Consider the following 25,287-nt stretch of genomic DNA (forward strand, 5'->3'; position numbering starts at 1 on the left):
CTTCAGTGGGGAAAATAAGAGGGATGGAGGAAAAGGAGATGAGGACGTCCGGGGACAGAGATGGAAGAAAGTATTAGGGAATGATGGCTTAAATGAAACTGACCACAGTTGTGCTGATGAATCAGTGCAGTGATCTCTCGACTTACGCTTTTCATGTGAATTTACTTATTCAGAAGAACCTGTCCATCCTTCACACCTCATGCATGTTCCTAAAAGCACAAAGGCCCGGTCATCAGTCTTAGGCAGATTGTTCTGTTTTACAGCCGGACCTTCTCCCTGTCACCAGCTTCTGTGCAGAATTGCTGGTTCACCAGAGATCCCTTTCTTTAATCAAGGCTATTTGACCTGAGTCCTTGGGGAGTCAGTAAATAAGTCATCTGTTTTCTGATTTCTGAGCCTCTGAGTACTTGCATGCACAGCCATGCCAGCTGACCTTCACTGTGGTGCCCTCTGGAAACCTCACCCACTGTAGGAGGGAGGCCCACAGGACTTGACTCGGCTTTTCTTCCTGTAGGGGAGCTGTGTTTCCTTTGAAAGAAAACAGGTCATCTGTTCCAGCCATGAGTGATGCTCTGTTGCAACGGCTTGCGCTCCTCTAAGTATCCCCATCTGTCCAGGGTTCTCCTTGGTCAGGTTCCAGTTTTCCAGACCTATCAAAGTCATCATTAGCATTAAGGGTGGGCTTCAAAGGGTTTTTGTGTTTGTTTTTGTGTTTGTTTGGTAAAAGCAAGATGTATCTCATGTTTCATTGTTTTGGTGGGGGGAGGGAGATATAATTTAAAGTCTATGTACTTAGGGGCACCTGGCAGGCTCCTCAGAAGAGCATGTGAGACTATTGATCTTGGGGTCGTGAGCTCGAGCCCCATGTAGGGTGTAGCGATTAACTTAAATAAATAAGCTTAAAATTTTTTCACAAACTTAAACACAGAAGGAACAGCCATACTGTTTTTGTGGCCATGGGAGGCACAGGTGGCTTTGGAGACTTTTATCAGAGACAGCCCTATCTTCTCCAGCAGAGAGGGCCGTGGTACCCACTCCTCCCCAAATTAGGGACTGCTATCTCTAGAAGAAGGTGCTCATCCTAGTTCTTATGGATTTGCAGTGCTCCATAAATCATTTCTGGGAAAGCAATTGAGTCAGTGGTACATTCATTTTTCTCAATGTCTATTTACAGAGCCCCTGTGGCCAGGAGTTCTAGCTGCAGGGATACTACAGTGAACAAAATTAGAACCCCTGCCCTGGTGAAGCTTATAGTCTAGTGGGAATATGTGTTTCTTTCTGACATTAATTTCCTCCTCCTTCACTCTTTTTTTCTATTTTCTTTTCTTCTGAAGCCAATTGAAAAAAGTAACGTTTATTTATAAAAGCTCCTTCTATAAAATGTTGGCCTTTTTGAAGGAAACAATATTCATCTAGAAGATAAATTAACAGGGCGAAAATTAAGAAAATTTACTAATGTCATGCGACCCTCGTGCCAGGGAAAGTCTAGTCCAAGCTGAAGTGGCTGCTGTGTGTGGAGGCTCCTTACTTGCCCCAGCTCTCACCTGCACTGACTGGAGCCCCAATACACGTACAAAGGCACTTTTCAGAAACTTGAATTTGACTTGATGGTGAAGTAAGCCCAGGTTTCTGTCTCTCCCCAGATTCAGTCCCTGACAGGGCGCCCTCGATCCTGTGATGTTGGAGGTGGCAAGTAAGTAGTATTCTTTCTGTTTGTGGTCCAGAGACCAACTGGCCTAAAGATTTTTTCTCCTTCAAAGGAAAGTCTTATTACGTTGCCCCCAAACTCCGAGAAACTTCACTTGTTATGTGTAACTTGGAAGTCAACTGAAGGTTCATAAAAGCATCAGCTCCCCTTGGTGCTCATATTTTGTTTGTTTAAAGTAATGAAATCACATAAGGGCACTAGAACTGCTGTGAATACACTTGAGAATAATACAGCCAAGTGTGGGTAAACCTGCAGCTTGGCCATGAAGCAGAGGTGGCATCGGGGGACTGCAGTGGCTGAGGCCACAGGGTAGGCGTTGGGGGGGGCCACACAGACTGAGGGGCTGGCTGCGGGGTGGGCACTGGGGGGCCCGGGACAGTGTCAGGCTGCCTGGCAGCTTCCTCATGCACAAGCCGATGGGCAGATGTGTCTGTGAATGTCCTTCATACCACTGAGCCATCCACTTAACGCGTGATAAACTTCTGTGGGGTGTATTTTACCAAAATTTTTTTAAAAATCAGCAAAAGAGGAATAAATAGGAAAATGTGCAAATATAAAAGGGAGCTTATAAAGCCACTAAATAATGAGTGTATTTGGTAGTGAGGGGCCTAGCGTCGCCTGCCCTGGACTCAAAGGAAGGTTGGAATCATCAGACGGTCTTGAACCTGGGATAGCACTACCTGTCCCATAGCACATCCAGGAAAGGACTCCAGTGGGTCGTAGGTATATTTGGAAAGTGACAGCTTGTATTTCTGGCGAGCAGAGAGGAACCCTTCTGAATGCCACCAGTGACCTGGTTCACACCATCCCTGCTGTGTGCCGCTGCCCCGCCTTCCCCACTTCCTCCCTCTGCCTTTGTTCCTGCCTGCCGCCCAGCAGTCAGAAAGAGCCCATCCACTCTCAGGGTGAGCAGCTGGGGGTTCTCAAGTCCATTTTTCTAATCCTTGACCTTTAACCTCATAACCTGTCTCCTCTGTCCAGCCAACCTGAAAGACAAGTTATCACATTCAGTTTTTCTGCCACCAAAACTTCTTCCTCATTCGTCAAAATGGACACCTTTCCTTCTTCCCCACATCCTCCCAAGCCTGCATGGTTCTGCAAGTCCCCCTACCTTACCAGGAAAAGGGGGAGGCCACCAGGAACGAAGGCTCAGCTTTCCTCCCCACCCTGTCCTCCCAGAGACACAAGTATCCTCCCAGCCAACACTGACCACCTTACCCTCCCTAGCCCTTGTCCACGCTGGCCTTTCTGAGGCCTCTCCCTCCTGCCCATCCTTCCCCCTCCTGGGTGTTCAGCCTTGCCTGCTCTACTAGGTTTTCTCTCTGTGTTTAAATGTACTGATTAAGGAATCTGCATGGAAAAATTCCTGCCTTGGCCCTAAGTTCCCTTTTAGTTACTTCCTTCCTGTTCATTTCCAGAATTTTTTTTAAAGATTTTATTTATTCATTCATGAGAGACACAGAGAGAGGCAGAGGCACAGGCGGAGGGAGAAGCAGGCTCCCTGCGGGGAGCCCAATGCAGCACTCCATCCCAGGACCCTGGGACCATGACCTGAGCCAAAGGCAGATGCTCAACCACTGAGCCACCCAGGTGTCCCTCATTTCTAGAATTCTTAGCTGCACTTTTGAAAGAGTATTTACTCTTGAGTCTTCCTCTTCCTTACTGCTTGTCCACTCCTCAACTGACTATGGCTTGGCCTCCACCCTCACTGTTCCAAGGGAACTGTCGTCAAGAGATGTCCCCATTACACGTCCTCTTGTCCTGTGGAAATTCAGTATCTAAGAATTTGTTATCGTCCATAGCTCCCACCCTCATCCCCAGTCTACTCACACCCCTGTGTCCCTAGGCTAGTGTCCCTATGCTGGAATATTGGGAGTCCTTCTCAAATACTGCCTTAAGTGTCCCTAGGCTCCATCCCTGTCTCTCCATTCCCATGCTCTCCCCTTTTCTCCTTTGACTACTGAGCAGCACCAGCCACCACTCACCTCCCTGGCCCCAGTCTCTGCTCCTTCTGCCTGTCCTCCCTCCCCTATCCATTAGCCACATTGTCCTCAGAAGGATCATGTTTTCCCCTTCTAGCCTTCCCTGGCTGCTTGTCAGTCTGAGCCTGGTGTGTTCTCTGCCCACCTATCCAGCCCCACCTCCCTCACCACCACCCCTCCTGCACTTGACCTTCCTGCCGTATTTCCTCCCCTATCTCAATTCCTTGGGCACGCTGTGTGGTTTCATGCTTCCCTTCTTTGCCCATGCCATGAACTCTGCCTGAAATGGTTTTCCCACCTAGATTGTCTGGGTCCTCGAACTCAGCCCAGGAGCATCCCAGGGAGCGCCCCAGCCCACTGGTTATCCCCTCCAGACCTCATGCCACCAGGCTAGGTCACTGTACTACACACTTGTATCATACGGCTGCCTCCCTGCCTTGTCTGAGTCTCTCGAGGCCCTAATGCCTGTGGCTGGTCCCTGAGAGGTGCTGTGTAGACAGCAGTGCCCTTGGCTGAATCCATGACCCTCCTCCTGCTCCTTGAGAACAGCTCCTTCCTCCAACCACCTTCATCCAGCCATTCTCCCCCTCTTTAGCTTCACTACTCTCTCCCTGGGTGAGACCTGGACCATCCCTGCCTCATTCTCGCTCCCTTACACCACCCTTCACACTGACCGCAGTGGCATTTCTAAAATGTCATCCTTCAGCTTACATTGGGCTCCCTACCTTCCAACAGTCCCTGGTCCAGACTCTTCAGAACAGCACGGCATCTTACCCTTGTTCACTCCACCCCCTCCTACCTGGTCTCCAGCCACCCACCCCTTCCTGGCTCTGCCCTGACAACCTGGCCATGTCAGACTTCTTCCTTGAAGCATAAACTCCCTGTCATGTGCTTGGTAAAGCATTCTTTTACCAGCCCATCTGGAGATTGGCAACTCTGGCTACTGTGTTCCCAGCATCCCTCGTCCCTGATAGGCATCCACACCTTATCATCCCTGACCCCACATGCTTCATTCCACATTCTTGCTTTGCCATGGGTCTGTTTCTCTGCCTGCCTGTGAACCCCTAGAACAGTGCCCCTCAGACCTAGGCTAGGTGGTCCTTCCCAGAGCCCCACCTTTTAGACACCTCACTCCCATGGAGTCTGGAGTCCAAGGGGCCACCAGGGAACACACCACCTGCCCAAGGGGTGACGGGGGATGTGAAGTGTGACCAGGGCTTGGCCTATAGGCTGGGATAGCTCCATGGGTGCCCATGGTGAGGGGCAGGCTGGGAGGGAAGAGGTGGTGGTGGACCCAAGGACCACGGCCACCTCCATATGTCCCAGTGCAGAACTTAAAGGAGCCGGAGGATTCTCTTAATCTGGCCTTCCAGGCTATTATGGAGGTATAGTTGTCAGGACAGAAACAAGGAACATGGTTCATTTAAGGGTTTGTTAATTAGATCCATAACTTTGAGAAGCTTCAGCAGATGGTATGTGGGCCTCCACACACACTCTTGCTCCAGGCCTGCAGCCATCGGGTGGGCCTGACTGCGAATCCAGACGCTTGGCTCATTCGTCCTTATGCCACCAGCACTCAGCCCAGTGCCTGGCACACAGTGACCAGCCAACCGGCAGATTTGGATAAGTGAATAGCAACATCTCTCTCTCACTTTACAATTTATGAAAACTAACTAAATATATCTTGGAAGGTATCTGCCTGATGCAGAAAGACTTCTTCTTTTTTTTTTTTTTTTTTGTGGGAGAGATACTTTTAAAATCTAGCAAAAAGAACCATACAAAGATAAAGCAGGTACTCACATTTTATATAGGGCTTTATATTTTTTCAAAGAACTTTTGCATCCATAGTCTGATCTGGTCTCGGAAAATATTTCTGTAAAGTGGGCATAGATGACATCCTTAGTCTGATGTAACAGGTAAGGCAGTTGCCTTCAGAAGGGTTAAGCCAAGGATGCAAGTTCTCAGAACGAGAGAGAGTCAAAGCCTACATAAGGACTTCGATGTTTGATACCCACTGCCTTTATTTGACAAGTATGTTCTATTCCCCAGCAACCAAATGCACTTTAGAAAGAAATACTCTTTTTTTTTTTTTCCAGTGCTTTTCCACACAATGGTCAAAACATAGGCCTCTCGCCCTTTTTGGGGACCCTGAACACCGGGGGGTCATTGCCAGATCTAACCAACCTCCACTACTCCGCACCCATGCCAGCCTCACTGGATACCAGTGACCACATCTTTGGGAGTATGAGTGTGGGGAATAGTGTGGGCAACCTGCCGGCTGCTATGACTCACCTGGGCATAAGAAGCTCTTCTGGTAAGTGTCCCCTACTTGGTAAGGACTGTGCCCATGTATGTACCCTGGTGACTTAATCATAGGTGGTCTCCCATGAATTGTTGAATGAGAACTATTGCATCTGAGTGAGAGATAGCTATGTACCTGTTCTTGACAGAACAGGTGGCTCTTGACATTTCACTTTGGTGATCTGTTTATGCTGGATTCAGTGAGCTCTGGAGCACCTGCTAAACTTCATTCTTTATTGCCTTCACCAGCCCAGGTATCCTGGGACTTTGAGAGTAAGATGTGAAAGTCAAGACAAAAAAGCAGCCATTCCATTCTGTGTTCACTGAACATTAGTGGCTCTTATCAACGTATGATGATAGTTATAATTACAGCTATCTCTCTAGAGCCCTCTGATTTTCCATTGGATTTCAGAAGAGAATATTTTGAATTTTAGAAAATGTATAATGGATATGATAAAAATATTTTATACTCAACAGACAGATATTTTAAATAGAAATTACCACAGTTTAAAATGATTCGTTCAGGGGTATCCCTGGGTGGCTCAGAGGTTTAGGGCCTGCCTTTGGCCTGGGACGAGGTCCTGGGGTCCTGGGATTGAGTCCCACATCGGGCTCCCTGCATGGAGCCTGCTTCTCCCTCTACCTGTGTCTCTGCCTCTCTCTCTCTCTGTGTCTCTCATGAGTAAATGGATAAATCTTTAAAAAAAAAAAAAAAAAAAAGATTTGTTCAAATTTCCAGAAGTGCTGACAGGTCAGCACATGGCTATATTACAGTGCTGCCCATGATGTGACTTGAGTGTTACCATACCAAGTTTGAGCACCCACAGCTCAGACCCCATGTTGAAACATGACTAAAAATACTTGAACCCTAACAGATGCTCTTGTCAATATCAGAGGCAGGGTTGATCTCTTACTCCCAGTCCTGTGGTCCAGCCCCCGGCTGTCACGGTCCTGAGAGCTGTGCTGTGGATGGTGATGTGGTGTGGAAGGGGTCCCCAGTGATGGTCCATCAGTGGGAGGGCACCTGCTGGTTTCCACTCTGGGTTCATCATGATGTCCACGCAAATCAGAATTCACCACTCTCATGAGAGAGGTCCCCTTTGGAGTGGTCACCTGGAAGGTTCTCTAATGCTTACAGTGGTACTGCCCATTGTACCACATCATCCTAGGTTTGAAGAACTGATTTTAGAGAAAACCTTTACTTACTTCTATTATTTTATTATCCTGCTGCTCTACCAAGCGTCCTGGTGAATTCTGTATAAACAAGGACACCCAAGGTCACATAAGTAAAGCAGCATCAGCACTTAACTCCCTGGGGTCTTGAGGAAGCCGGCATTCTCCCAGGCAGCCTTTGACACTTTGCTTCAGCTGAAAATCCTCTGTTTCTCACTGTGTATTATTTTCCTCAAAACATTATTTATTGTCCAGAACCAGTATCAAGTGTTTATAGTTTCTAGGCACTCCTTAAAATGCATGGTATACAAAGTCATAGATACTTTTTTAAACTTGCTTGAGCTTTCCTTCCAAATGAGTGGATCTGTTTCTTAACCTAAGCTCACATCTCTAGCACTGATTCTTACTCGAGCCAGCCACATCTCTGGGCTTTCCGTGAAGAATTTCACTGTGGGATAACTGCATAGGGCTTTATCAGAAACATCTTTCCTGTGTTTAAAAAAATCATTTGCCACCAAAAAATGCTTTATTTTGTCATTGCTCCATTGCAGTAACTTTTATCTAACACTTAGTTTTTTATGAACATAAAAGAACACACAGTTGTATGCACCCCGACTACTGGTACCAGAATTATGGGCTGAACTTTGAAACATGGGCACTGCCTTTTGAGATACACAGAAGCATCATTAACTCATGGAGCAAAGCCACTCCATGCCAGGTCCTGTGCCAAGTCTCTGGCAGGATGCAGGACATGGTCCCTGGCCTCTTGGAGCTTAAGCCCTAGCAGCCTCTGTCATGTAAATGCCATTCTCAAACCTCTCTGGCTCTGCTAAAATTCACATCCCCTCCCCTCCAAATAAAACAAAGCACCAACAAAAATTTCATTTTCCGTGAATTGGAATAGACTGTGATGAGCAACTTCTCAGGAGCCAGGAAAACAAAGAGAAAGCAGGAGACCTGGGAGGGGGCCCCTTCCTGTGACTCCCTGTGTGTTCAGGGTATTTACAGGGTCCCCTGACGTGGTGCCCCAGAGCCTTGACGCTCTGTGAAAGGATGCACCCTGAGAATAGCAGAGGATCTGGGCGTGGTACCTGGGACAGAGGCATGGGCGGTGGAGGGCTGGGAGTGGCTGTTGGGGGGGTTCCAAACAGTCTGTGTGCACAGCCCTGGGGTCTTCTTGCCAGGCTGGGGGCTGACTATGCCTTGGCCTCTGCTCACCCAGTCCCGTCCGCCCAGCGGCTCTTCACACGCTTCCTTGTAGTCAGACTCACTGTCACCGTGCTGCCACCAGCCTCGAGTGCCAGTGGGTCCTTTCCCTGCCGTGGGTATATCTGATGCATGCATGGTAGGAGGGCCTCCCCAGTGTCCCCCTCACACAGAAGTCCTCAGAGCTGGATAGGAAAAAGTTAAGGTTTCTTTCATCTTTGGAAACAGAAGCTGTAGCCTACAGTTCTGGCAAGTAACTGTGCTTCTGGTGTCTTGTAGGTCTCCAGAGCTCTCGGAGTAACCCGTCCATCCAGGCCACACTCAACAAGACAGCGCCGTCCTCGTCCCTGAACAGCCACCCACAGGCATCCACCCCCAGCGCCTCGGCCCTTCACCCATCCCTCCGGCTCTTCTCCCTCAGCAACCCGTCTCTCCCCACTGCAGCCATGAGTGGCCCCTCCCGGCGGAGGCAGCCCCCAGTTAGCCCTCTCACGCTCTCTCCAGGCCCTGAAGCCCATCAGGGTTTCAGCAGACAGCTCTCGGCCACCAGCCCTCTGAACCCGTATCCTGCGGCTCAGGTGAGCACAAACCCACACACAGTCCAATGGGTTGAGGCACGTGGGGCCAGGATGGAGGCCCCCTCACCGGGTGTGGCCCCTGGGGTCTCCAGTGCAGTCAGCCAGTCCTGGCCTATGCCTGAGATCAGAGAGAGCAAGTGTGAGCGAAGAACTCAGGAAGCAGTATTTATCTCCTAAAGCACATTTGTTATAAGGATCACTGTTTTACAAACAGCACACAGTGTGCAGTCATAACTCACAAACCTTGGCTTTGGGGATGGTAAGGCATAGAGAACATGATCCAGACATGTCTCAGGTGGCTAGGAGAGACCAGGCTGGGGTTTTTTAATTGGTGTGGAAAATTATCCATAACTGAGTCTGTATTTTAAGCCACAGGGGAAAGCTAAAGAAGACACTTAATACCTTCCTGAAGCTTTGATATTGGATTAGACCTCTTCCCTAATTATGACTACAGATTTAAGAAGCAGTACTTTTACTGCTTATGGAACAATAGGTTTTATAATAAGGATCAGGGTCCTCCATAAAAGCACCTAAAGAAGTCTGTTCAGAAAGACGCACATTTTTGGGGCACCTGGCTGGGCAGTTAGTAGAACATGTGACTCTTGATCTTGGAGTAGTGAGTTCAAGTCCCACGTTGGCCATAGAGATTAAAAAGTAACTAAAACAATTAAAAAAAAAAGGAAAAAAAGCACATTTTGAAGTCACAAGCCTGTTACAGAAATTCAGATGTCAAAACATCATATTTTGTCTTGTTGACTTTGTTTTTATTCTGAGCTCTTAGGGTGGTTCTTACCATAATCATCAATGAATATATTTTCAACCTGTTGGTCCCTCCCTAGTACATTGTGTCATCATTTGCTCCCCACCTCACCATAAATGAGTCATGATTAGGCAAACAAGAGTTGACAACCCAAACGGAAGGAGTTAGCAGATCCAGTTATTACTCACTCTTGACATGAGTAATCCCTTTCGGGAGAGGGTAAGAAGAGGGTGTTTCATAATTGTTGTTTCAATGGTTCTTTTTATGTTATTGGATTGCCTTTAATTTTCTTTTGCAAGATTATCTTATGGGATGTAAAAAATATTACTCTTGCTTTCTAGCTACATTTTAAGGAGAGCTGTAGGGGCTAGAGAGCATCCTCTTCCAGATGTTTCTGGGTTTTGTTTCCTTAATATTTAGATTTTTAAAAAATCAGTGTTATCCAGGCACATAGTTTAATAAGTCAGATAGTTCTACAGGGCTTGTTACAAAATAATATTTTCTTCTCCTCAACTCATTCTCGTTCCCTAGAGATGGCTCCTTTCAGGCACTGTAGCTAATGTCTTTGGTATAACCGTGTTATTTCATGATTGTTTTGTTCTGGATTTTTAGTGTTAGGTATTATCTGATGACATCCTGTCATGGAGGACTAGGATATGGTTCTCTATCACCTCTCTCCAAACCCCACCCACCTACATGAACATTTCCTCCTCATTTACACTGTGCTTTGTTATAATTTTGTTGAGAGCGATACCTAGTGTGTTAGTGTTTTCCCAATTATAATAGCACAGTCGGAGCTGAACCATTTAGTATGCTATGAAATAACAAAATGAAAACAATTTTTTTCTTGAAAGTTAATTAATGTCTTACTTTTTTGTTAGTCTCATTTTCTATGTATGTATTGCTTATTATATCCCCACCTCTTGGAGTTGAGTGGATCTCCTCTCAGTACATTGAAAAACAAGCCTTCCATGGGCACCTGGGTCGCTCATTCCATTAAGCATCTGACTTCAGCTCAGGTCATGATCTCAGGGTCGTAGGATCAAGCCCCATGTAGCATTGGGCTCCATGCTCAGCAGGGAGTCTGCTTGTCCCTCTCCCTCTGCTTCTCTCCCAGCTCATCTCGTGTGCACACGCCCACACACACATACTCTCTCTCAAATAAATAAGTAAAATATTTAAAACAAAACAACAAGAAGAAAACCCTCTAGTAGATTTCAAAGAAAGCACATGTGGCCTGCCATGACTCAAATATGTCTTCATTCTACCCATCATTTAACTCATAATTGACCAGAGATAGAATTCAAATCTGAAATAATTTTCTCTTAAAATTTTGAAGGTATTAATTGTCTATTAGTTTCTAGAGTTGTTCATGGGAAATCCAGTGCCATTCCAATTCTTAATACTTCTAACAAGGGCAGCCCGGGTGGCTCAGCGGTTTAGCGCCACCTTCAGCCCAGTGTGTGATCCCCGGATCCTGGGATTGAGTTCCACATTGGGCTCCCTGCATGGAGCCTGCTTCTCCCTCTGCCTGTGTCTCTGCCTCTGTCTCTGTCTCTGTCTCTCATGAATAAATAAAATCTTAAAAAAAAATACTTCTAACAAAATGTCCTTTCTGCCTTTCTGGGCAGCCCGGATGGCTCGGCGGTTTGGCGCCGCCTTCAGCCCAGGGTGGGATCCTGGAGTCCCTGGATCGAGTCCCATGTCGGGCTCCCTGCATGGAGCCTGCTTCTCCCTCTGCCTGTGTCTCTGCCTCTCTCTCTCTCTGTGTCTCTCATGAATAAATGAATAAAATTTTAAAAAACAACAACAACAACAACAAAAAATGTCCTTTCTTCCCTCTGGAGTCTTGTAGAATCTTCTTTTTGTTCCTGAGTTCTGAAACTTCAGGATCACCTGGATCTTTGGTGGCTTTCCTCAATCTGGAGACTCCTATCATTCTTCATGAATGAAGGAATGAATTCCTTAACTATTTCCTGGAAGACTTCTTCCCTTTGATTTCTCTGTATTCTCTTTCTGGAACTCCTATTGTGTGAATGTTGGACCTTCCCTACTTTTCCTGTCACACTCTTATTTTTTCTATTCTCCTCGCCTCTTCGCCATCCTGTCTGCAAGAATTTCTCACCTTTATCTTCCCATTGTTATGTTGAGTTTTCATTTCTGCTTTCATACTTTTAAGTTGCCAAGAATTCTTTTTTGTCCTCTGAATGTTACTTATAGCATCAAACATCCTAGGATAATAAATAGTATAATAATAATTTTTTCTTTTTTTTATTGATTTATGATAGTCACAGAGAGAGAGAGAGAGAGAGGCAGAGACACAGGCAGAGGGAGAAGCAGGCTCCATGCACCGGGAGCCCGACGTGGGATTCGATCCCGGGTCTCCAGGATTGCGCCCTGGGCCAAAGGCAGGCGCCAAACCGCTGCGCCACCCAGGGATCCCCTACATAGATTTCTCCAAGTTTCTTTTCTTTTTTTATTTATTTTATTTATACATCCACTTGTTTTCTGGTTTTTTTTGTACATCCACCTTGGTTTCTGATTTCCATGCAGATGCTTTCCTCACAGTCTGGAGATCTTTGGCATTCTGCTCATCTCTAAGAATAGGACACAAAAATACTGTGTACACTGACAGGCTCATTGAGTATGGTCTTCACTGTAGACTGATCTAGGTCAGCCTTTTCCTTGGTGAGTCTCTGGTGTCCTAAGTTTCGAGATTTTTCTCTCAGGTTGGTCAGATCCCTAGAGGACACTGGCACATGCCTAGATTCCAGCCTCCTGAGACCCAAGTTGGGAAAGAAAGGCGGAGGCCTCAAGATTCAGCAGTGAGCTCTCTTAAACTCTGTGTTTTCAGTAGAGTGCCTTGCCTCCTGGGCTCTCCCTGGAGACCCTCAGCTGTAGGAGACCCTCCGAGTGCCATCCCCAGTCTCCCCACGATCAAGGGCTGTGAAACCTAACCTTGCCTCACGTGCACTGATGAGACCCTCCTGGCTCCTCAACCCTGCTCCCTGCTGTCCCACAGGGAAGATCCCCAGTCTTCCATCTTAAACCAGAAGTTATGGTTTAACAAAAAAGCAAACATGATTTTCACTGAGGACACTGGTTAAATTGGTGGGTGTTTGTTTTAAGACAATAGAAATCGTCATTGAATGGGAAATGTTTTGTGGTGAAGTGATACTTAAGATCACTTTGAAGGAGCAGAAGTAAGAAGTAGGCTTTGGGGAGCATAGCTTAGAGTACTGCCCCCCACCCTCCAGGGAAGGAAGGGCTTAGGCTTTTCTCTCACTTTGAGGTCTCCTAATCTTAAAGGATTTATCACTTAGAAACTCCAATCCAGGGACGCCTGGGTGGCTCAGTGGTTGAGCGTCTGCCTTTGGCTCAGGTCATGATCCTGGGGTACCGGGATCAAGTCTGCATTGGGCTCCCCACAGGGAGCCTGCTTCTCCCTTTGCCTGTGTCTCTGCCTCTCTCTGTGTCTCCCATGAATAAGTAAGTAAAATCTAGAAAGAAAGAAAGAAAGAAAGAAAGAAAGAAAGAAAGAAAGAAAGAAAGAAAGAAAGAAAGAGAAGAAAGAGAAGAAAGAAAGAAAGAGAAAGAAAGAAGAGAAGAAGGAAGGAAGGAAGGAAGGAAGGAAGGAAGGAAAGAAAGAAAGAAAGAAAGAAAGAAAGAAAGAAAGAAAGAAAGAAAAGAAAAAAGAAAAAAAGAAAGGAAGAAAGGAAAGAAAAGGAAAAAGAAAGAAAGAAAGAAAAGAAAAGAAGGAAACTCCAATCCAAGCTAATTAGTGGCTTTGTTTTACAGATCGTGTCCTCAGACCGAAGCCCACTTTCTTTCCTGCCCACAGAAGCTCAAGCTCAAGTATCCCCGCCGCCCCCTTACCCTACCCCTCAGGACCTCCCTCAGCCCCTCCTACAGCAGCCCCACACCCAGGAGGCCCCTGCTCAGCAGCCTCAAGCTGCCTCATCCCTGCCTCCATCCGGCTTCCCCCTCCTCACAGCCCAGGTGGGTCCTAGCAGGGACATTGATCAGAAGGGAGCACATATTTTGCCTGGGGTTCCAAACTAAATGTTCCCTTCCTTATTCCCTGAAGGGTTCATCTTTGACCAACTTCTTCCCAGATGTGAGCTTTGACCAGCAGTCCATGAGGCCAGGCCCAGCCTTTCCTCAACAGGTGAGCAATCATCCAGGCCTCTGCATCAGAGTAGGACCTGCACTGTCTGTTCAGGCCTTTCAGGGCATAGAACCCACCACACCACATAGACTGGGTACTCCATTGCCCTGATTGCAGATGTGCTCAGCGGCTAAGGGTGCCTGGAATCTCCCCCAGCCCTCAAATGCATGTGTTGTCTGCCTTATTTAGTATCAGGCCTCTGCAGAAGAACTATTTGAACAAGTGGTATTAGATTCCTGATGACAATCTGGTCATAGAATTGTAGAGTGGCTCAGAGGGCAGGGAGCACTTCGGTCCACTGGTCTATCCTGCTGAGGAAACTTAGACGCAGGAGGGGTGTGGCCCACAGGCCTCGCTGCTATTGCCAGCTCACTGTAGTTCACTGTAGCTTCCCAGGGGAGCTCAGTCCAGGCAGGGCCAGAGGTCCTTCCTTAAGATGTTTTCATTCATTCACTTCCTTTTGCTTCTTAGGTTCTAACATTGACTGTTTAAAATATCTCTAGATTTTGTAGTGTCCACTAAGTATGTATTAGGCTCTCGGACAGATAAAAGAGAGAAGAAAGGGTTTTGAGCATTTTACAGATATTAATAATAATTACAACAGTAAAATAAATAAAGACAGATGTTTCTGAGTAGGCCATGGTGAAGACTCATTTCATTTGGATGAGTCAGTATCTCCCTGAAAAATGCTAGAAATGCCTACTTTGGAAAGACTGTTGAAAAATAGTTTGGAAATTAATTTCTGGAAAGGCATATAAGCTAGGCCCCAGTTCTAAGCAATCATCCCAGAAGCTTTCTCATGGAGAGGGGTCTATCTGAGGTTCCTCCCTCTGAGCGTGAGAAGGAAAGGGTGGTCCCTCCACCTCGTTTTTCTAGAAACCAAAAGGAAAAAAAGAGCCCCTTGGTCGTATCACTTCCTTGGTTACAGATGGAATCTTTGAAGTGTTCCCAAAGATGGTGTTTCTAGAATCCTCGGGGTGGCCGGGCAGGAGGGATGTGTGAGACCAGAGGAGCCAGGGAGACCATGACTGCTACTGTCTTCTTGGATGGCTTTGTGGGCCAGGCAGCATGTGAGCGGGGACGAGTCACCCACACTGTGGGCCTCAGAGACCCCTCCTCCACCCCAGCACCTGCCTAGAGGAATTTTCTGTGTGGATTTTTCTAGAGGAATTTTCTGTGTGGGATCCTACAGAGAAGGGACCTCAAGGCAGTTTTCATGTCTGATTTTGCCCTGGGAGCATGTTGCTTTATTCACTCCTCAAAGCAGAGATCATTGCTTACAATGTGACCTTTGATGTTTCCAGGTGCCCCTGCAGCAAGGTCCCCGAGAACCACAGGACTCATTTCATGGGAGACCAAACCTGTATTCCAACTGTGGGACTTTCCCCAACACCATCCTGACAGGTGAGTGTGGGCCACCCCTCAGTTCTGCTCTGTTTTTACAGATCCCACTGTAAGATAGTTTAAACAACATCACATAAAGCAAGAGAATGAAGGCCCGCCCAGCTTGACTTTAGCTTTGCAAAAGGCAGGTGTCTGGCCCCAGAGACCATGAGCCGGTGGGGAAAGGGCCTGGTGATCTAAGATTTTTCTCAACTATTAAGTTTGAAGTGATTGACAACTGTTCAAAGGGAGAAAACTTGCAAAAATGGGGAGTCATGGAACTGACGGAAAAGAATGTAGATTCCAGGGACACCTGGTGGCTCAGTTGGTTGTCTGCTTTCAGCTCAGGTCATGATCTCAGGATCCTGGGATCGAGCCCTGAGTCAGGCTACTCACTCGGCAGATAGTCTGCTTCTACCTCTCCTTCTGCCCCTTCTTCCAGCTTATTCTTGCTTTGCTCTCACTCTCCCTCTCAAGTAAGTAAATAAAATCTTAAGAAGAGAGAGAGAGAGAGAGAGAGAGAGAAGGAAGGAAGGAAGGAAGGAAGGAAGGAACGGAGGGAGGGAGGGAGGGAGGGAGGAAGGAGAGAGAAAAGAAAAGAAAAAAAAGAAAAGAAAAAAGAAAGAGAAAGAAAGAAAAAGGAAAGTAGATTCCAGAGCAGAACGGACTCTGGGGGTGGTGGGGACACAGGCAGTAATTGTCCTGGCTGGGAAGATGACAGGGATGGCCTTTGCAGGGATGTCGTCTGTTGTGCGTGCCTCCTGACCTGCACTGTTTTTCCCTCTTGCTGCTCCTTCCAGAAGACTCGAGTACCAACCTGTTTAAAGACCTCAGCAGTGCGCTAGCGGGCATGCCTGAGGTCGGCCTGAACATGGACACTCCATTTCCACTGGAAGAAGAGCTCCAAATAGAACCCCTGAGCCTGGATGGCCTCAACATGTTAAGTGACTCCAGCATGGGCCTGCTCGACCCCTCTGTGGAAGAGACATTTCGGGCTGACCGACTGTGAACAGAATGGAATAGGCCACGAGAATTTATTTCTGAAGGGGCTCAACTAGAACGGCGTAGAATGGAGCCAGCAACATCCTCTGGGCCTGAGTCATCTCGGGCTTCTGACATGGAAGGAGCCGATTCCATGACTCCTAGCTTCCTGAAGAGGTCCCATCTCATACCCCGTGGCTCACTCCGGATCCCAGAGCTGTGCGCTGCCTCTCAGGCCTGTGGCCCAGGTGACACTGCTGCAGGCCAGCTGCTTCCGAGCTTCCGCTGACTCGGCCCTCACCGTGATCAGTACACTGTTACTGGCCATCTAATCTGCCGATGTGTACACATAGAACAGAACCGCGTAATGGGGGCTGCAGTCCCGTCATGCCATGCCCAGAACCACTGATCTTTGTCAACACTGAAGAAGGGGTCTGGCCTGGGGGGTGGTGGGGGTTGCAGGGCTTCGGGGGTTGGCTCAGCTACGAGCAACGGTACCACAGCATCATGATGCCTTCTCCGCTCTGCCCACCCCAGCTCGGCCCCTGCCAGCTGCTGGCCCAGCGGATGCCCATGGTCTCCCAGTTGCCTTAATTCCAATATGAAGAATTTTTATTTTTTACCACGATTTCAAGAACAGATTTGAGTTAAGCAAACCGAATGCTCATTTGTTTTCTCCAAGTATGTAATCTATCTGCTGCTTCAGTACACTCTTTCCTGTGGACAAGGGGAGAAGGGGGCTGCTTTATTCAGTCACTGAAGAAAAAACAACAAAAACCCACCCCTCATGATGGATGAGCCTGAAGAGAAAAGCACTTCCTCTCCATGACTGAGGCAAGAGAGGAAAGCTGCAGGTAGCCCGCAGACACACAATGTCTTCCAGACGGGCTCCAGACAAGCACAGGGCCTCCCTCACCACAGACCACTGGAGGGATGCCGGAGGTCGAAGCCAGACCCCCCAGCAGCTGAGCCAGCAGCAGGGGGAAGTTGTTTCTCTGTGGAACGGGAGTGTCTGCGTAACCCTGCTAGACCGTAAGCTCCTTGAGCACAGGGACTGTGCCTTATTTGTTACCAAACCCCTAGTACCTAACAAGTGCTGGCACTGGGTAGGTGCTGCGTTACCATGTGTTGAATGCACGAATGAACGAACGAAGGAATGAATGAATCTGCCTTGCCACAAGGCAGTCTAATCTTTAGCTAGCCCCGTTCCTTGCCAAATCTCAGAGCTTTAGCTTTTCTAACACTTGTGCCTGTGGTTAAGCTAAGCATGCACTTTATATGCTTCTAACACTAGGTGACCAAATCCACGATTAGGCCAGGATGCCCTGTTATCCTCGAGGGTATGCTCCAGAGCAGGAGGGTGGAAACTGTCTTCTGAGTGAATCCAGCACAGCTGGGGAAGCTGAGGCCTTGGGAATTGGTGCTGGGACCTTGGGGATCCCAGCCAGGCCCCTACCTCAAAAATCTTCCCTTTCAGATCCATGTTTTGCTCTAAATTGCTTTAAAAAGAGATTCATTCTTTGAGGTTGCAGAAAAAGTCTACAGTAAAATGAAGGCCAAACTCATGAAGCCATCATTAGTACCTTAGCATAAAATGGTATGGCTGGATTTCCACCACTGCTTGCCTCCTCTGACTTAGCCCCTGACCGACACCTGACGGGTGGGTTTGAAGAGGATGGAGGGGTCTGATGCTTCAGAGCATCTGTAGGGAGGGGTCTGAGCCGTGGGGCAGAATGCGGGCGCAGGAGGACAGAACCAGGAGGACAGGAGCACTGGAGGAGAGACAAAAGGTGCTGGGACTTTTGCCCAAACAGCCACTGCCCTTCCAGGGAGACTCCAGGAGTGTGGCTAGAGGCCACTACACGGTCCCCACCTGAAGAAGCAAGGCTGCACCTAACAGGTCTGAATCTGACACATCGGCGCCCCTTGACAAGAAGAGTGTGTAATGGGATCCTGGGCTCTGAACCTCTCCAGGCCTCATTCCATTTCTGTCTCCAGAGGGATCACGTTACCTCCAGTCTGAGATAACCCCGATGGCACATCTGTAGCTTCCTCTGTGGGGCACAAGCCCTCCACTTCACCTTAGCCCCAAATCTCTGCCTTTGAATTGGGAAATCCAGCCAGGGCCCTCGCCTGAGCTCCAAATCTCATTCCCAGTGAAGTTTTCAGATCCCTTTACACCGAGGATCTCAGGTTGTTAAAGTGCAAGCCCTTTCCTTGTGGTGGGACACAGTGTGCTAAAAGGAGCCAGCTCCATGCCGCCTTTCCCGTGTCAGAGGGCCCCAAGATCCCATCTGGCTTTCAGGCAGAGAATGGTGCTGCTGTGAGGAGTTTGGGTGGAGGTCCCAGCATAACCCACCCTTTGTGTGGTGCCTCACCTGGCGGGATTACCCGCTCCCTGTCTGCAGCAGACCTGCCTTTGCAGGAGCCCCGGGACCTACCTACAGGATGAAGCATGCTGCCCCCTCCCCCGCTCCACCCCACACATCCTCCCAGTGACTCGAGGAGATGGAGGTTCCCAGGAAAAGTGACTTGTCCGAGAGAAGTATAATGATGACAGTAAGGTTTAGCACTGAATTAAATTTGTCCCTAGGTCCACCGGTCCAGTCTTTTCCTATGAAAAGGTTTTGGGCATTATCCAACCCACTTTGCTTACACGGCATCAAGGACACCCTTGGGCGGGTGTCACTCTGACCTCCAGGGGTAAGTCTGCCCTCACTGCTGCCTTTGCAACAAACCAGGAATGGTCCTTGGCACCTGAAGTGGCTACGTGCACCAGAATAACTATCTTCCAATATTTAGTCTTGTTACGAGAAGATTGACGGCTGTACTACTCTCATTTACTAGCAGTTAAACAGTATAGAACTAGAAACTTATCTGTGTTCTCTGTTTTCTTTCTGTACGGTTGTGGTTTGTAGGACACACGGTGTTAGGAGAAACTTTTTTCCGATCACGTCAAGACCAACATAAATTCTCTGTCCTGTTTCATTTCTCCGAAATCTACTGTATATTAGCCAAGCTGAAGCGTTGTGTATTCCAGTCCATCTGCGTATTTGAAGCCGTTTCCAACTCTGACTCTCGTTGGCTCTGTTATGTACAGGTGATTCCATCACTTGCCGGTGGGACCGTCACAGCAACTAATCAGACTTCCCCCCAGTGTCCTAACTCCCAGGTCCCTTGTTAAACAATATTTAAATATTGGAATTTGTATAAAGTAGCTTCCAAGTTTTATAATATATCGTTTTACATCTTTCGTAATTAAAAGCACAATAAGGTTGTATCTGCACTTGGTGTTTTTCTTCAGCGTCAGGCACGATGAATTGGTGGAAGAGCCTCTCTCACCGCCTCCCCCACAGCTCGGCCTGCAGTTGGGCTTCCCGGTCCTTGGCTTGGCAGGTCCTGCCCTGGCCTGCTTGTTCAGTGTCCCTAATACGTGCACCGTTGCACCCACACCCAAGAGAGGGGAAGAGTCTGGGACACACAGTTCCCATGAAGCCATCCATGGATGCCGAGGATGGAGGGCGCCTCGCTACCTGCCGTCCACTGGCAGCGTGCCTTCCGGCCCCTTGCCCTGGCCCCCACCCAGACACCTCTCCCCTGTCAGTTCAGGCCACTGATGCTCCTTCCCCCTGTGCTGTGCCTCCATGTACTGGCCACCAGTGGCCCCCTCTGTTTTCTGTCCCAGCCCTGCCCCCTCCACATCCCAGGCCTGTCCTCCCCCAACCCCCAGCCTTGCTTCCTTCAGACCAGGTTCCTCAGCCACACCCATGACTTGTCACAACGGTGACTATTCCAAAGTCTTACTCAGAAATCCCATCTTTGACCCCAACTTCCTGAGCCACTATGTCTATCTACTCTGGTCCACACACACCCTGTTCTTTGCCCCCATAGAGAATTCTATCCCTTGTCCTTGCTCTCAGCCTCCTTGTCCTCTCCTGGCTTCCCCCCTTCCTTCCCTGGCCTAGTCCATCGGGCCAGTGGCCTCCACTAACACAGTCACAGCCTGCTCTGACCCTTGACCTCTCCCTGTTAGGAGAAACCCAGCAACCCCGCCCTGTCTGCTGACCCAATCCTCCTCCCCTGTCACGGGGGTGGGGTGGGGGGTGGGGGGCAGCTCCAGACCTCTCCTCCCCAGACGCCCTTGTTTCTCTCTTCAGGCCCAGAAGTTCCAGGCCCCTGGGAGCAGCTCCCTTGGCATCCCACCTGCTGCACATCCTGTCCCCTTTCCCAAACTGTCACCAATTGCTATTCCCCCTGGCACCACCACCACTAACTCCTTATCTAGTTCTTGCTTGCCACGTTTGTGATTGACCTGCTCTTCCTGTGAGGATGCCCTGCGTACCCCATACCTCATCCCTCTCCATGCTCTTCCCCATCAGCCCATGCATATGCCTTGTCACCTCCTTGCTAAGAACAAACAGAATGAAACAACCCCTCCTCAACCTGGTGTCTCCTTGGAGTACAACCTTGTCTGCTTTCCCTCCTGGAAGAGTTGCTCATGTTCCACTCATTCCCCTCTTTCCGCACCCACAGCCCCGGTTGCGAACCCCTCTGCCCAACACCCAACCCCCCAGCCCCCCTGGCCCTGCCCTGCCCCTCCACCCTGTGGCCACTCTCATTCTCCACAAACCCTCTTGTTCCCTCAGGTCACATATCCATCTCCTCCATGAATCCTCCTCCTCAGCCATCTTCAGATCAACTGTCCCCAGGACACCTGTCTGGTCCTCCAAATTGATGAACCCACCTTCCACCTCAGACCCCATCTGCCTGTTTGCTGAGATTCACCTGTGAGTGAGATTCCATCCCATGTTGTCCTCATCCTTGGTAGATCTTTGTGCACCAGCAAACACTCATAATCACCCTTTGACACCCACCTTCCCCATGGGGCTCTAGCCTGCGAGAGCAGGGGCCATGCCTGCATACTTGAAGTCTGCACCTCCCTGCCTGGCACGGAGGTGCTCAGCAAATATTCTCAAACTGCCGACTCCTGTGTGCTCCCTCTCAGACCACAGCCTCCACCCTGACACTAAAAGTTTGGTGTGAGCCATCCTGCACACTCCTCCCCCTTTGCCTCTCAGACCCAGCCCGAGTCCCAGGGCTGTCTCAGCTCCCATTCTCTCCCTCCTCAGCCTGGCAGGAGCTTCCCATCTGGCTGCCTGCTCATCTCCAGCCCCATGACGCAGCCTCTACCTGCCCTCGGAAAACAAGAGTGATGAATTTTACTTTTATCTGTGTGCCTCGGGGTTCTGATCTATAATATGGGACAATAAGCACCCCACACCACCACCATTTCATAGTGCTGTGGATGGAGAGTAAAATCAACTCACACAGTTAAAGGACCCAGAGTTGTGCCCAGCACGTGGTAAATATTCAATCAATGTCAATTATTAGAAGTCATGTTATGTGATGTGTGAATATGCTGTCAAAGACAGGAGGCACAAATCCTTAGTAGTACTGAACTTGTATAATGCTTGCTTTGAAATACCAGATCTTAGTACGGGGCGGGGGATGTTTTAAACTGATCTGATGTACATCCTATTTGCCCAATGAATGCTGTACCTTTTGCAAGTATGGAAATAAGGATATTACAAGGAGCCCTTACATGTGACGGTGTCCCAGTGTGGACACTAGATGGAGCTGAGACCATAAGAGTGGCTGTCGGGACCCAGAAACAGCTGGAGAGAGCCACCTGACCCTCTCACGCTTCTGCAGCCTTCAGACTGGGCTGGAGGTGGTGCTGGTTCCAACTGGATCCCCTGGTGGCAGAGTGCACTAAAAGGTCCGTCTAGTGACCACTCGGGCCGGCCACAGACACTGCGGCACACGTCCCCTGTGGCCACCTGAACGTAAGGCAGGGCAAGGGTGACTTCCTGGGTTTAAAGAGAGGAAGACGCAGCGCCGAGAGGCGCAGTCACCGGCTCCGGGCCCCGCCCAGTGCCGCCCTGCGGTCACCGGCTCCCAGGCGCGGGGCTCCGAGCTCCGGAAGCGGGGTGGCCTCGCCCTCCCGGGACCTCGCAGTGGGGGGTCGGCCCCGCCCCCGCCCTACGCAGTGGGACCGCGCGTGCACTCTGCTGAGAGGCTCGGCGGCCGGCACCCCCACACACCTACCCCTCCCCCGCGGGATTTTCTCTTTTCCGGAAATGTTTTGTTTTTTAAGGCTTTGCTTGTATAATAGTGGCGCCCGCTCACTGTAAGAAACTCATGTACACTGAAGAGCACGAACAGAAAACGTTCAACTGGTTCAGAAGCCAGCACCCCCAGAAACACCCACAGACACCTCTTTCCATGGCCGTCTTTGGAGAGGACAGGTAGATGGATCGAAAGCTTCTGGAGAAAAGGGCTCGTACAATAATACATGCTCTTCTGGGAAAAGTATTTAAATTTAACAGAAGGAACGGAAACCTAGATGTAAACCAAAGAAATTGCCAGGCTGCAAATAATTGTGCTTATGTTTCTAAATTATTTCCCTAAAAGGAAAGAAAAATACCGGGAGGCTGGATTCGTTTCTTTAAGCATGTTTCCACTGTAGATGGCATCTCCTGACAGCCTGTGATTTAGGATGAGGAAATGAGCTCATTCATTTCCTATCCCCTTCCTCTCCCAGAAGCTGTGACTTCTTATTTTTACATTGTCAAGGTTTGTGCTGTTTGCATCCTGTCCTGTAACCATCCTTCCCACCATTGTCTGGCCCAGTTCCGTGCACGCGTGGGTCCTCTGCTCACTGACAGCCCTTTCCAAATGGTTTTTAAGTCCTGCTCCTGAGTTCTGGATTTTGGTGTTCCTCCTCCTGCCTTGACTTGGCCTTCAAAGAGTCCATTCCCCGAGGGCCACGTTGGTCCCAGCCTCAAGGTTGTGGCTGCTGGGCTGCAGGGTTAGAAACCTCAACGCTCTGATGGGGGCAGGTGGATTGTCACATTGGCTGATCTACACCCAGTGAAACTGGCACACATCCCCAGTGGATGGACAAGCACTACACTTCCCATTGTGACTCCTTGCTGAAAACGGAGTCTTGAACTTGTATTTGGTGAAACATAGTTGAAGTTTTAGACTCTGGAAATAAGGGAAATGACTGGTGGGTGGGGGTGGAGGAGAGAGTATTGTGTTCAAGGAAAGCACATGCCAGGCTTCTAGCTCAGGGGAACCCCCCATGACCTCACTTCCCATCACTACCCCTACCCCGATATATTTTGTCCTTTTGACAGCAGCACTGTATACTATCTTCATTAGGGAAAATCCAGCTTCTTCTCCAAGGCCTACGCCGGACAACTCCTCTGTGAAGCCTTCTGTGAAGTTTGGATTATTATTTGGCAAGTATTTACTTCCCTCCGCTCCCACCATGGGAATAGTATACCTCCAGCCCCTTTGGCCAATGAGTTGTTTGGAGACCAGACCTGTGCAAAGCCTTGACATGGGCTTGGTAGCAGAGCACACCCACTTGAGCTTCTGTCATTGCTGTAGGCACAGATTCCCTCTGCATTGCCCACTGGTTCCAAAAGAATGAGACAGGGCAGACTTCAACCAAACCCCTGCCCAGGAGCTAATCCAGCTGCCCAGCAGAGGTTGGCAGGTCTGCCCAAGTCAATCTGCAGACACAGGAGTCAGAAGTAAATCCTTATAATGTAAGCCATTGAATGATGGGGTCATTTGTTACACAGTGTTCTGGTGATAGTTGACCACATACACTTTCTCTGTCCATTTTGTTTTTGGGGTTTGAGTGGTACTTTGTGCCACAGCTTCACTTTATTAACTGTAGGGCTGATTTTGTTGTAACATCTGCCTTCCCTCTGTGTATGAGAAACTTGAGGCAAGGACTGTGTCTGACTCACTTCTGACAACCCAGTGCCCAGCTAAATGGCACCCAAAGCCATCATCCTTTCCATTTGCACCCTCTCCAGGACAGCTCAGTCTCAGTGGGAGCCCCAGGCCTCTGCTTCCAGGATACATCTGCAAATTTGGACAACGTTCAGAAGCCCCAAGCTTTGGTATCCACTGCGGGAAGTAGAAAACACTCAGAGCATGGCTGCCCTACCTGGGAGCATTTGGAACACAACGGCTTCTTTCATAGCCAGGCTAAATAATGGAGACAGAGAGAAGATCTGGTAAATTCATATTAGGAGGGAGGGGACAGAGAGAACATAAACGACAAGCCTTGGCATCATAGAAATCTCAGAAGGCCAGTTTGCAAAGGTGCCCAGATATCCAGGGGGCAGTGGTGGCACCCTCACTAACATAATGGAGGTCTGTCCCAGGAGAATGAGCATGGCAGCCAGAGTTCTGGGCTAGTGAGGGGCAGCTGCAGACCGGATTTTCCGAGCTCTGCCCACCAGCATCTTGCTATGATAATCTAGGTTCCAGCTAGCCTAGTTTCCTTAAACGTTATCATCCAAACCAGGACACATTGTGAGCATGAAAGGAGGTGCTGTTAATAATTGTGCCTGAACAACAGGCATGAACAGGAACTGACTGTCAACCAACCAGGGCAAGCAGGGATGTAGAGTCAGCCTGGGCCCAAGGAACAAGTCATAGAGGCAGTCTTGTTCAGGGGTCAGGTGCATGGGCTCTGGACTTAGAGACCTGAGTTCGCACATATCTCTATCCATCCTGGCTGTGAAACCAGGCTATTCAGTGGTCTCAGTCTCCTCTGCTGGAAAATGGGGATGGCCAGACCCATTGCACGGGCTTGTGCCGGCCCCTAGTAAGCACTTTCTAAATGTTATCTGTCCTGCTTGCAGTATTTCTTTTTATGAAATAGCTCCTTTATTCCTAGACTTCAGAAGTGCAATAAAAGGATTTGTTGAGAAGACCAAGCTCACACTCTGAAAGGAGAGCACACACAGTGTTCTCAGCACACAGAGGGGTCCTGGGCCTCCACCCTCTCCCCCCGCTAAGGCGCTCGTGTGACTCACCAGTCTGGCCAGGGTGGAGTGGCCACCCTCAGATCTTTCCCAGATCCAGAGACCTGGCACTAACCTCAGAGGATGCTTGGTCTTCATCCGCTGGAAGCCTGGCCTGGTAAGTACTGATTCTTCCTCCACTGGTTTCCACAG

The 25,287-nt window shown here is 49.0% G+C and overlaps 1 protein-coding gene across 3 annotated transcripts in view; it reads left to right on the top strand.

The window, feature by feature from the left end:
• Window positions 1–19,520, top strand: part of CRTC3 (CREB regulated transcription coactivator 3) — a 98,495-nt gene extending 78,975 nt beyond the window's left edge. For 2 of the 3 annotated variants that reach the window (XM_055326133.1, XM_055326135.1), the window contains 7 exons: window positions 1,644–1,693; window positions 5,787–6,004; window positions 8,650–8,948; window positions 13,507–13,707; window positions 13,796–13,876; window positions 15,181–15,280; window positions 16,060–19,520. In XM_055326133.1, coding sequence (XP_055182108.1) covers window positions 1,644–1,693; window positions 5,787–6,004; window positions 8,650–8,948; window positions 13,507–13,707; window positions 13,796–13,876; window positions 15,181–15,280; window positions 16,060–16,268 — 1,158 coding nt within the window. In that variant the 3' untranslated portion in view covers window positions 16,269–19,520. The remainder of the gene's footprint in view (window positions 1–1,643; window positions 1,694–5,786; window positions 6,005–8,649; window positions 8,949–13,506; window positions 13,708–13,795; window positions 13,877–15,180; window positions 15,281–16,059) is intronic. The other variant, XM_055326134.1, reaches the window with a different exon arrangement.
• The last annotated feature ends 5,767 nt before the right edge of the window (window positions 19,521–25,287 follow it).

Source organism: Nyctereutes procyonoides, unplaced genomic scaffold, assembly GCF_905146905.1.
Source record: "Nyctereutes procyonoides isolate TBG_1078 unplaced genomic scaffold, NYPRO_anot_genome, whole genome shotgun sequence".
Taxonomy (NCBI): domain Eukaryota; kingdom Metazoa; phylum Chordata; class Mammalia; order Carnivora; family Canidae; genus Nyctereutes; species Nyctereutes procyonoides.